General features: G+C 40.3%; 1 protein-coding gene across 3 annotated transcripts in view; it reads left to right on the top strand.

Annotated features, from left to right (window-relative positions):
* Positions 1–13,524, top strand: part of XPO6 (exportin 6) — a 113,231-nt gene that overhangs the window by 68,870 nt on the left and 30,837 nt on the right. For 2 of the 3 annotated variants that reach the window (XM_039491378.1, XM_039491376.1), the window contains 5 exons: positions 806–914; positions 2,278–2,370; positions 9,316–9,385; positions 11,663–11,822; positions 12,511–12,603. In XM_039491378.1, the coding sequence (XP_039347312.1) occupies positions 806–914; positions 2,278–2,370; positions 9,316–9,385; positions 11,663–11,822; positions 12,511–12,603 (525 nt within the window). The remainder of the gene's footprint in view (positions 1–805; positions 915–2,277; positions 2,371–9,315; positions 9,386–11,662; positions 11,823–12,510; positions 12,604–13,524) is intronic. The other variant, XM_039491377.1, reaches the window with a different exon arrangement.

Below are 13,524 nucleotides of genomic sequence, written 5' to 3'. Positions count from 1 at the left end.
GTTAATCAGAATAATGTGGTGGTCAGAGCAAGCGGTGGTGCAGTTTTGAAGTTGGTTGCCTATCCATGTTATAGGATTTTGATAACTCTGGTAGGCATCTCTGCTTGGCTTTTTAGCAGCAAGAAGCAGAACTTGACCATTAGTTATAATCCATCTTGGCAGGTCTAGGTTGGATATTAGGAAACACTATTTCACCAGGAGGGTGGTGAAGCACTGGAGTGGGTTACCTGGGGAGGTGGTGGAATCTCCATTTAGAGGTTTTTAAGGCCCGGCTTGACACAGCCTTGGCTGGGATGATTTAGTTGGAGTTGGTCCTGCTTTGAGCAGGGGGTTGGACTAGATGACCTCCTGAGGTCTCTTCCAACCCTAATCTTCTATCATTTAAAAGCACTGTCCACTCCTCAAAAGAGGCACAGTTAAATGGCTACTAGCAAGCAGGAGCCACATAATTAGTAGCAAGTTCTTTTAAATGGAGACCATTCATTTAAAGCCTGCTCTGTCATGCTTCACTATCTTCCAGATCTTCTTTCTCTTCAGCTCCCTCTATTGCTGTTAGTTTCCTGTCTAACTTTCAAAGTTGAGTGGGTTATCATTTCTTGCTGCAGTTTCTCTGCATCATCATATGGCACATACTATAGCTTAGAAAAGCTGTTATTTATAATTTAACGCTGCTGTGGCTGTCTGATGTCTCCCCAGCAAACGAGTCTGTAAGGTAACCTCAGTGGAAGGGGTGAGGGTTTGCAAGAGTATTCTACTAGAATTCCCTTTCCTCAATCTTGTGCTTTTCTTCTTTCACTCATGGCAGGTACGAAGACGCCTTGGTTCTGCTGCTGACAGAGGTTTTGAATCGAATACAATTCAGGTACAACCAGGCACAATTGGAGGAGCTGGATGACGAGACTCTAGATGACGATGTAAGAAACCGAGACTTGGTAGGAAAACTGCATGCCTCAATGCTAAACTGCTGGGTTGTACTGAGTACCTCTGAAACTTCCTGTCAGGATCTGGTCACTTTTTCAACATACAGGCTAGACCAATATTTCACACTAGTAACTTTCACCTCTTGCTGACATCTCTTGTATCTTAACAGTTTCAGTGCTGCCAGGATAAAGCATGTATCTAAGCAACTTGTCAGCATCCTCACCATTCCAAATCAAGAGCATTAAGGGATCAGCAGTGCTATGATTCCCCACTTAGCCTCTCTGAACCCAGATTTTAAGTGCAGAAGTATATTCAGTTCTAAGGCAGCTGTTACGTGCATGAAGCAAAATATACGGTGCTGTGTGGGTTTTGAGGTTGAAAGAAGCATGAAATGTTTTCACTGATGGACTTTGTGTTGCTGTCCTGCCTGACTCTGTTTTTAGCATGCACTGGAGGCAGAGAATTTCCATTGTAGTGCAGCAAATAAAATGAAGCAGAAAAAAATCAGCTTTAATTTAAGAGCCATTTGAACTCTACTCTTTCCATTTGCATATGGTATTTCTTCTCAAAGTGACATGGTAGCTGTAGTGAGTCTAGATGATGTTTTAGAGTGATTAATGATATGGCTGGGTTGGGTAAAGAGGCTGTGAAAGTAAAACAAATTGTGGGCTTGTCACAAAGGGAAACCAGGCTGTGAGAGAGTACAGTCAGTCCAGTTTCTCTCTAGCAAAATAATCTTATGTATACTTCTGCAATAACCATTATTTTTAGGAGTAGGGTTTAGTTCCTCTGGGTTTGTTTTGTGTGTGTGTGTGTGTGTGTGTGTCTTTTTTTTTTTTTAAACACCCTTTTTTAGACCAAGGCAGAAAATGGTTCTTTGATTTGACACTATTTTCCTATAACACATGCAGACACTTAACCCTTATTTGATATTGGTCCTTTTATCAAGGGAGGGCATGTTTAAATGGAAGACAATGTTTGAAAATTTGCTCTAGATTAACACTGATGTGCTCCAGGATAAGAGCATACAAACAGAATAAAGGACACCGCAGTTACTAGAAGGCCAGAAAGTGATATGACATGGATGCACAATTACTTAGCATTGTTAACCTCCTTTGTCAATGAAAGCTTGCAAATCTTAACTCCAGCTCAGATTGCTGACAAAGTAAGAAACTCCTATAAACTATATATTGTTTCAATTCTCAGATGTTCAGACAGAAGCCAAACCCTGGTAGGTACAGGTTAGTCATTTCTCCAGTACTTACGGCCTACCAGCTTGTTAAATATAGGCCAGCTCTTTCCACTTTCCGCTTGGAGGGAAATAAGAGGTGATTACCCTGGTCTTTTTCCCCACAGCAGCAGACTGAATGGCAGCGGTACTTACGCCAGAGCCTAGAAGTAGTGGCAAAAGTCATGGAGCTCCTGCCGACTCATGCCTTCTCTACACTAGTAAGTAGTCATTCTGCTGAGAAGCTGAGATGAAGCAGCTCTGCAACATACGACATGAGCTCTGCTCTCGAGATTTTGTTGTACAAACACTGGTAGAAGGTTGCTGTGCAATGCTTACAGAGAAGAGGCACAGGGATGTGCTTTTGGATTCAAATCTTGGTAAAATCAAGGCCATAAATTTAAAAGGCTTCAGATTTTCTTCTGGGCTTTGAGAAATTTTCTACCATATCTTGGGGAGCGTGCCAGAGCACACTTTTGTACCTCACTCACTGAGTGTCCCGGGGCATTTGAAATTTGGATCAGTCTAGAGGTGAAAACTGGGACACAGACTCTAGATCAGTCTAGAGGTGAAAACTCTGGATCGGACAGACTTTTCTTAGGGGAGTGTCTGATAGAGAATCTCCAGGTTATAGTCAGGAGCAAAGGACTGAAGAGTATAATGTAAGGGCCTGATCAGATGATAAACAGTCACATAAAAAAGAATCTGGCACATCAGAAAAAGGCAGGCTAATAAACAGGGACAAGTTTTTAAAGTGCTTGTACACAAATGCCAGAAGTCTAAGTAATAAGATGGGTGAACTAGAGTGCCTTGTGATAAAGGAGGATATAGATATAATAGGCATCACAGAAACCTGGTGGACTGAGAGCAATCAATGGGACACAATCATTCCGGGGTACAAAATATATCGGAAGGACAGAACAGGTCGTGCAGGGGGAGGAGTGGCACTATATGTGAAAGAAAGTGTAGATTCAAATGAAGTAAAAATCTTAAGCGAATCCACATGTTCCATAGAATCTCTATGGATAGAAATTTCATGCTCTAGTAAAAATATAACATTAGGGATCTATTATCGACCACCTGACCAGGACAGTAATAGTGATGATGAAATGCTAAGGGAAATTAGAGAGGCTATCAAAATTAAGAACCCAATAATAGTGGGGGATTTTAATTATCCCCATATTGACTAGGAACATTTCACTTCAGGACGAAATGCAGAGATAAAATTTCTCGATACTTTAAATGACTGCTTCATGGAGCAGCTGGTACGGGAACCCACAAGGGGAGAGGCAACTCTAGATTTAATCCTGAGTGGAGCGCAGGAGCTGGTCCAAGAGGTAACTATAGCAGGACCGCTTGGAAATAGTGACCATAATACAATAGCATTCAACATCCCTGTGGTGGGAAGAACATCTCAACTGCCCAACACTGTGGCATTTAATTTCAAACGGGGGAACTATACAAAAATGAGGGGGTTAGTTAGACAAAAGTTAAAAGGTACAGTGACTAAAGTGAAATCCCTGCAAGTTGCATGGGCCCTTTTTAAAGACACCATAATAGAGGCCCAACTTCAATGTATACCCCAAATTAAGAAAAACAGTAAAAGAACTAAAAAAGAGCCACCGTGGCTTAACAATCATGTAAAAGAAGCAGTGAGAGATAAAAAGACTTCCTTTAAAAAGTGGAAGTCAAATCCTAGTGAGGCAAATAGAAAGGAGCACAAACACTGCCAACTTAAGTGCAAGAGTGTAATAAGAAAAGCCAAAGAGGAATTTGAAGAACAGCTAGCCAAAAACTCCAAAGGTAATAACAAAATGTTTTTTAAGTACATCAGAAGCAGGAAGCCTGCTAAACAACCAGTGGGGCCCCTTGATGATCAAAATACAAAAGGAGCGCTTAAAGATGATAAAGTCATTGCAGAGAAACTAGATGGATTCTTTGCTTCAGTCTTCACGGCTGAGGATGTTGGGGAGATTCCCAAACCTGAGCTGGCTTTTGTAGTTGACACATCTGAGGAACTGTCACAGATTGAAGTGTCACTAGAGGAGGTTTTGGAATTAATTGATAAACTCAACATTAACAAGTCACCGGGACCAGATGGCATTCACCCAAGAGTTCTGAAAGAACTCAAATGTGAAGTTGCGGAACTATTAACTAAGGGTTGTAACCTGTCCTTTAAATCGGCTTCGGTACCCAATGACTGGAAGTTAGCTAATGTAACGCCAATATTTAAAAAGGGCTCTAGAGGTGATCCTGGCAATTACAGACCGGTAAGTCTAACGTCAGTACCGGGCAAATTAGTCGAAACAATAGTTAAGAATAAAATTGTCAGACACCTAGAAAAACATAAACTGTTGAGCAATAGTCAACATGGTTTCTGTAAAGGGAAATCGTGTCTTACTAATCTATTAGAGTTCTTTGAAGGGGTCAACAAACGTGGACAAGGGGGATCCAGTGTACATAGTGTACTTAGATTTCCAGAAAGCCTTTGACAAGGTCCCTCACCAAAGGCTCTTACGTAAATTAAGCTGTCATGGGATAAAAGGGAAGGTCCTTTCATGGATTGAGAACTGGTTGAAGGACAGGGAACAAAGGGTAGGAATTAATGGTAAATTCTCAGAATGGAGAGGGGTAACTAGTGGTGTTCCCCAAGGGTCAGTCCTAGGACCAATCCTTTCAATTTATTCATAAATGATCTGGAGAAAGGGGTAAACAGTGAGGTGGCAAAGTTTGCAGATGATACTAAACTGCTCAAGATAGTTAAGACCAAAGCAGATTGTGAAGAACTTCAAAAAGATCTCACAAAACTAAGTGATTGGGCAACAAAATGGCAAATGAAATTTAATGTGGATAAATGTAAAGTAATGCACATTGGGGGAAAAAAAACCCCAACTATACATACAACATGATGGGGGCTAATTTAGCTACAACGAATAAGGAAAAAGATCTTGGAGTCATCGTGGATAGTTCTCTGAAGATGTCCACGCAGTGTGCAGAGGTGGTCAAAAAAGCAAACAGGATGTTAGGAATCATTAAAAAGGATATAGAGAATAAGACTGAGAATATATTATTGCCCTTATATAAATCCATGGTACGCCCACATCTCGAATACTGTGTACAGATGTGGTCGTCTCACCTCAAAAAAGATATTCTAGCAGTAGAAAAGGTTCAGAAAAGGGCAACTAAAATGATTAGGGGGTTAGAGAGGGTCCCATACGAGGAAAGATTAAAGAGGCTAGGACTCTTCAGCTTGGAAAAGAGAAGACTAAGGGGGGATATGATAGAGGTATATAAAATCATGAGTGATGTTGAGAAAGTGGATAAGGAAAAGTTATTTACTTATTCCCATATTACAAGAACTAGGGGTCACCAAATGAAATTAATAGGCAGCAGGTTTAAAACAAATAAAAGGAAGTTCTTCACGCAGCGCACAGTCAACTTGTGGAACTCCTTACCTGAAGAGGTTGTGAAGGCTAGGACCATAACAATGTTTAAAAGGGGACTGGATAAATTCATGGTGGCTAAGTCCATAAATGGCTATTAGCTAGGATGGGTAAGAATGGTGTCCCTAGCCTCTGTTCGTCAGAGGATGGAGATGGATGGCAGGAGAGAGATCATTTGATCATTGCCTGTTAGGTTCACTCCCTCTGGGGCACCTGGCATTGGCCACTGTCGGTAGACAGATACTGGGCTAGATGGACCTTTGGTCTGACCCAGTACGGCCATTCTTATGTTCTTATTATGTTCTTATGACAGAGCTACACACTCTGCTGTTACCAGTTTTCACCTTTAGGCTGATCCAAATTTCAAATGCCCCTGTACATTCAGTGAGTGAGGCACAAGTGTGCTCTGGCACTCCACCCAAGATATGGTAGAAATCTTCTCAAAGCCCAAAAGAACATATGAATATGCTGAGGGTCAGAGCTGCACACTCTGCTGTGACAGTCAGCATATTCATCTTGGCCTTTCCATAAGGTGGAGGTACTGCACATAAGGCAAATGGTGAGATGTTCCCAGGAGGGTGGAATGTTAACTTAAAATACACGGCAGTACATAGATGAAGATCATAGGGAGATAGGGCTCTGCAAACCATAGGGAGGGAGAAGCAAGAAATACTGAAAATTAGGGCTTGCAATTCTCACACAATTAACTCAAAAAAAAGTAATTGCGATTAATTGCTGTTAAACAATATTATACCAATTGAAATATTTTTTGGATGTTTTTCTACATTTTTAAATATATTTATTTCTAAAACAACACGGAATACAAAGTGTACAGTGTTCACTTTATGTTTTTATTACAAATATTTGGACTGTAAAAATGATAAATAGTATTTTTCGGTTCACCTCATATGAGTACTGTAGTGCAATCTCTTTATCATGAAAGTGCAACTTACAAACGTAGATTTTTTTTTGTTACGTAACTGCTCTCAAAAAAAAAATAATTAAAACTTTAGAGCTTACAAGTCCACTCAGTCCTCCTACTTGTTCAGCCAATTGCTAAGACAAACAAGTTTGTTTACATTTACAGGTGATAGTGCTGTCTGCTTCTTATGTACAATGTTACTTTAAAGTGAGAACAGGCATTCGCATGGCACTTTTGTAGCTGGTGTTGCAAGGTATTTATGTGCCAGATATGCTAAACATTCATACACACCTTCATGCTTTGGCCACCATTCCAGAGGATATGCTTCCATGCTGATGATGCTCGTTAAAAAATGTGTTAATTTTGTGACTGAACTCCTTGGGTGAGAACTGTATGTCTTTGGCTCTGCTTTACCTGCATTCTGCCATATATTTCATGTTATAGCAGTCTTGGATGATGACCCAGCACGTTTGTTTTAAGAACACTTTCACAGCAGATTTGACAAAACGCAAAGAAGATACCAATGTGAGATTTCTAAAAACAGCTACAGCACTCAACCCAAGGTTTAAGACTCCAAAGTGCCTTCCAAAATCTGAGAGGGACAAGGTGTGGAGCATGCTTTCAGAAGTCTTAAAAGAGCAACACTCAGATGCGGCAACTACACAACTTGAACCACCAAAAAGGAAAATAAACCTTCTGCTGGTGGTATCAAACTCATGATGATGAAAATGAACATGATCGGTACACTCTGCTTTGGATCGTTATCGAGCAGAACCCATCATCAGTATGGACGCATGTCCTCTGGAATGGTGGTTGAAGATGAAGGGACATATGAATCTTTAGCGCATCTGGCATGTAAATATCTCGCGCTGCCGGCTACAACAGTGCCATGCAAATGCCTATTCTCACTTTCAGGTGACATTGTAAATAAGAAGCGGGCAGCGTTATCTCTTGCAAATTATAACCAAGTTTGTTTGTCTGAGTGATTGGCTGAAGTAGGACTGAGTGGACTTGTAGGCGCTAAAGTTTTACATTGTTTTATTTTTCAATGCAGTTATTTTTTGTACATAATTCTACATTTGTAAGTTCAACTTTCATGATAGAGATTGCACTACAGTACTTGTATGAGGTGAATTGAAAAATACTATTTTGTTTTTTAGTGCAAATATTTGTAATAAAAATAAATATAAAGTGAGCACTGTACACTTAGTAGTCTGTGTAATTGAAATCAATATATTTGAAAATGCAGAAAACATCCAAAAACACTTAAATAAATAGTATTCCATTATTGTTTAACATGATTAATCATAGTTAATTCTTTTAATTGCTTGACAGCCCTACTGAAAATTTGTCTTCTCCATCTGTGACAATGTCACTATCTTGGCATTTAAGATGGCAGTGCTATGAAATAGCCTTTTCTTGTAGCTGTGTGGGAGAAAAGCAGTTAGAGTGGCTCTCAAGCTTCTAATTTTGGGGCATTAAACTATTGATCAGAAGTGTAACAATTAGTATTGTTTAGCGCTCCTTATGGATGGGAAGAAAAGTATCTGAATTCACTAGGATCACTGATCATGTGTAATTACTCTACTGTGGTATGTCATGGGGCTGTCTACGTACCTGAAGGCATTGAACACATTCCCTGAAAAGCAGCAAACTTGTTTGAGAGACGAGAATGAAGCTCACTTGCTTTGTCTTACCGTTACACATATTGGTATTGTCAAGTCCCAAAAGCATGTTTGTGAAAAATCTTTTCTAAAACTAGCGCTAAAAAGTCATGGGAAGATTTCTGTTTAATTCTAATGAAAAATTGTTTGTATGAATAGAAACGTTCCCCTGCAGTGTTTGCAGCCCATTGCTAATGCATGAGTCAGCAGGTGAACCTTACTACAAACCAAAGTGAAAGGGCCTGGTCTCCTTTCACTGTACGTGCAGAGTGAAATGCAGAAAGCAAACGGCATTTGGTGAAGAACACATGGTTTTAAAAAACATTTCCCTGTGTTGTTAATATTGAACTTTTTAAGAAAGTTCTAACCCTGTGGCTGTGTTCCGTCATATGAACTCCTGTTTCAGTATTAAGTATCTTTCCTTGGAGACCTGCTCAGTTCATTCTAGGACATTAGATAACCCAAGAAACACTTAATGAGTCTCATACACATGTTACAGTAGTTTGTGAAATGCGCTTGTAACATGTGACCAGCCTTTAGCCCACAAATCCAGTAAGTGAAATAGACTCCAGAATAAACTGAGTCACTGTAAATCTGTCTCTAATCTGCTGGACATTCTGCATGTGGTGCCTGGCACTGGGCAGTGAATGACCACACTTCAACAGAGTAGATATCTAGATTTGTGTAGGGAAAAGAAGAGAAGTGCCAATTAAGTCCCAAGAGTTAAACTGCTAAAACTTTAGCATAAGCCATGCGTAAGGCTAAGATTTAGTCATGGGTACTTTTTAGTAACAGTCATGGACAGGTCAAGGGCAGTAAACAAAAATTAATGGCCCGAGACCTGTCCATGACTTGTACTATATACCCCCAACTAAATCTTAGGTGCTCTGGAGGTTGGGTGCTGGGGGTGTTCTAGATGGGGGGAGGGTGCTTTGGAGGTGGGGTGGACCAGAGAACCGCTGATGCTCTGGGGCAGGGGGTGGCCTGGGACCATCGCTGGAGGGAGGGGGGGCTGGCGCAGTAGCCAGAGACTGCCCCAGCAGTGGCCAGTGTAATGGAGAAGCATTAAGTCTATCTGCCTTAACATTAAAATCACACCTATGTGTTGTCCCTTTTTTTTTTTTTTTTTTTTCCCAGTTCCCAGTTCTGCAGGATAACTTGGAAGTATACCTGGGATTACAACAGTTTGTGGTCACTTCAGGGACAGGTAATACCGCTCTCCGGTGTTACATTTCTCAATTCTCTATACACTTAGCTGTAAAAATGTTGTGTTCATGCATTAAGCTCCTGCTTGCTGTCAAACTGTCCGTTAGTACTTCAGCATCAATATTCTAAAGGTTAACCCTAAAATTCTTCACACTGGGATGCTTACACACACTGCATAAGGGCTCAGCATTCAGAAATATGAGTTTGGTGTTTGTGCTCTGAGAAATCTGCTTTCTTGTTAGAAATGTGATTTATATTGATATGTTTTCTCATTGATTCTGGTACTTGAAACAAGAAAACTGGTGGGGAGCACAGAAATGTTGGAGTAATGTAGCGTGGTTGATATAGTTAAATGACTATCAGCTTTTCCATTGGAAACTCCATTCAGGAAGGGCTTGTTTTAATTTGGTTTGGGCTCAAACTCAGCATCAAGCTCTCAATGTGGGAGCATTTTTATTTAGGATTGAAGTAAAATCAGTTAAGAATACTTGAATGAAAAGATCGAGGAGGCAGTAGATTTAGCACTCTCTACTAACTGCCATTCCAAGCACCTCTGCGTCTTGGTGGGAAGAATTCCCAACCTACCAAAAGAGTTTAATCCCAAAGGGAGAAACCAGACCCTCTTTTAGGCTGTTGGCTCACCTTGTGGGCTAGCTGTTTGACAACCAAGGAAAGGGTGGGTGGGGAGATACTAACTGGGTGAGAGCTTTAATTGGGAGGTGTACAATTTATACTAGCTAGTCACATGTCTTTAACCCTTTAGAATGTATCCCTTCCATTAAGCCTTCTGACATGGCTGTTAGAAGAATCTGCTGTATGCTAAATATCACAAGATGTACATGTTATCCACATCATTATCACTTAGAGAAGTTGAACACACACCACCTAATATATTAAAATACGCACATTTTAAATGCACTAAATCACTGCAGTGCATACTGATGGCAGTCTTCATTACTTCTAAGCTGTTCAACTGTCGCAAATCTGGCCCTGGCTCACAAGTATTTTTTTTCCCTAGTACTCTGGCTGCCCCGATGGGTCAGTAGAGTACAGTGATTTATTGCACAGACAAGGCTCCAGAGGCTTACCATGCTGGATATTAGCAATTTGTGGATTATGTTCTGCACCCAGGTTTATGGCCTCTTCCCACCTTGAACAGTCACTACACATGTTCATGGAAGGCTTATAGACAACGGTGTATAACAGAAGTTGGTTCAGGAACTGGCTTTTCATCGAAGGGGGGCATGGATCAGAGTAGACAGCTTAGATTCAAGTACAGCTTCAGGATCATACGATGTAGTGCCTGTTTTAGCAGTTTCACATCTTGCAATCTTGATGGAAATAGCTCCTACTTTTCAACATCAGTGCTGAGACTAAATTGGCATGAGTGGAAAAAATATGCTGTTTTAATACACTTATCTGAACAGTTGAAAGGAAAGCAGGGAAAATTCTTCAGCTGTCCTCATTGTCCTTAGGCCTATGCATTACAATATGCATTTTCCAGCAGTGTGTCCCATGCCAGGGAAAATAGAAATAAACATGTACATTATCCGTATGCTTACATAGCCTATTCTATGAAAAAAAATTCCAGGAATCAGTGTTACATGTATCTGGGTGCTGTGATTGTAGATAGTTAGCCACACATTGTGTTTGCATCTGAATTTAATTCATCCAGGTTACAAATGTGGTTTTGTTGTTGTTCCTCTAGGAATTTGTATACTCTGTTGCTATATAGACAAACAGCAGAGGGAGACAAACTAACAACCTTATCCCCAGAGCTGGGATCATCTTTTTTTGTTTAATGTCAATCAGTAACCAAAAAAAGATGCCTGTTAGCTACAGTTTAATCCAAAAGAACAAAATGTACATGAAAAAGTCAAATGGCTGGGGAACTTTCTTTTCAGTCTTTTACATCTATCTGCAAAAACTATATTTGACAGCATCCACTTAAACTTGTTTTATTCATTCTTTCCATCAAATGACAGTGCTCAGAGCTGAACTGTGACCCACGGGATAGTTAATTTAAAGAGACTGTTTGTAATGAAATTAGCTTAAACTCTGCATTTCCTGTAGCTACATAACTGGGTTTCTCATCTGAAAGAACTGTATTTATTACAGATATTGGTTACTTGTGCTTTGTGCTTAAATTTTATAATTGAGAGAGAGAGAGAGACTCCAGACTGCCTGAATGTTAATCAATGGTTAATAGCAAACCAAAGAGCATTTACACTTGAATCTTGCCTTGCTTTATGGCTAACCGACCACAATGTCATTTCAGGTCATAGGCTGAATATCACTGCAGAGAATGACTGCCGACGCTTGCACTGCTCCCTACGAGACCTTAGCTCCCTGCTGCAGGCTGTTGGCCGTTTAGCCGAATACTTTATTGGGGATGTTTTTGCTGCCCGGTTCAACGATGCCCTTACAGTAGTGGAGAGGTAGGCAAAAGGTCACTGCATCAGGGAATAGTGCTGCCAACCCTCCACCAGTGCAGAGGAACTGCTGACCACTTTTAAGGCCTGCCACCCCCACAATGAATAGCAAAAAACACAAACTACCTTCTGCCACAGAGTAACTGAAATGTCAGTCTATCAAATGCCAGAGGTATTGCTTCACCAGTGCTAAATTTCTCAAATATACCCTCCCGTAATCCTTTAAATACATATTTTAGAGATAAGCAATAATTGATTACTTAGATGTTCAATTCTGAACAATTACTGGGAAAGTCAGAGTCCACTCTCATGATGTAATTGCAGCTATTCCGACCTAATGGAACTAAGGATATAATTTGATTACTTCAGGTCGGCATCACCCAAAACAAAGAGCTGGAATCAGATTTCAATTTGACACTTCTCCTCAACTCCCAAATAAGTATATGTTTAATCACAGCTTATACATAGTCCTGTGCTTACATTCAGAAATACTGTACCTATTCCTTAGAACAAGTTTGCTTGTGATGCAAAATGACCTTGTGCTAGACAATCTAGATTGTGTGAACATTTAGTCAGTGTGCAGTCTAGCAGAGTGCCATGTTATGATAAAGTATATTCTGGTTGTTCTTGATGTACATGCACATCTGTATTTTACAATTCCTACACACTCTTTGATTTGCTACTTTATTGGCAGGCTGGTCAAGGTAACACTGTATGGATCCCAGATTAAACTGTACAACATTGAAACTGCTGTGCCGTCTGTATTGAAACCTGACCTTATCGACGTGTGAGTATAAGACTTTTACTGCAAAACCAAAATTATACTGTAGGCTTCCGAAAAGTTATCCTGCTATTGGTGTTCATAGGACCAGAAATGATGAGTGGAAGTAAGACAGTGTCTGAATTTAGATCCCTTATTTCTTCTCCCTGGTGAGAAAGTATTGGAATCCCAAAGACTTGTCAGTATTTTTCTTCCACTTGCTTCCCATGCCAGGTGATACACATTTATCCTCCAGTCTTTCCTAGCTGACCATGAAGAAGCTTTATGGTCGCTGTCCCCAGATCAAGGCTAACTAGCTGCTCTTCATACTCAGACCACTGTTTCCTCCAATTCATGTTCTTAGCCCAGCTGCCCAGTTCCATTCATATAAGAGATTTAATTAAAAAAAACAAACAAATCAGTTAGGGTCAGAGATGACAAACGGCTACCATGTTGGCTCTAAATGCAAAGCAGTGATAACAGCCCATAATACACCATGTACTGACCGCAAGGAAGCTCAGTTCGCTTGAAGTGTTAGGGTAATTAAAGTAATCCATGTAAAAATGATGGCATCTTACATCCCTGCGCCGGGTATGTAATCTGGATTTACGTAGCAAATGTTTTGTTACTTCTGTTAGTGCTGCAGAGCCTGTACTACTATGGGAAAGTGAGGCAGGTTCTTACCTGGCTCAGGCATTAATAGAACTGTTAACCAAGTTACAATTCCAGAGCTAAATGCTGCCCTTGCTAAATTGTGCAATCCCACTTAAAATAATGCACTTGCATGGGTGTTACTAAGGATGGGAATTTAGTCCTCAATCTTTATTACTATTTGTGATACATGAGCCCAGAACACAGCTTAACTCTCATATTTCAGGATGAGTACGTACCTTTGTAAGCTATAAAACCCATTTTTTTTCAAGTTATAAAATGAGGAAATTTGATCCA

Source organism: Mauremys reevesii, linkage group 10, assembly GCF_016161935.1.
Source record: "Mauremys reevesii isolate NIE-2019 linkage group 10, ASM1616193v1, whole genome shotgun sequence".
In the NCBI taxonomy this organism is placed as follows: Eukaryota; Metazoa; Chordata; order Testudines; family Geoemydidae; genus Mauremys; species Mauremys reevesii.
The sequence above is the reverse complement of the archived record's forward strand: the minus strand, read 5'-3'. Positions and strand labels throughout refer to the sequence as shown.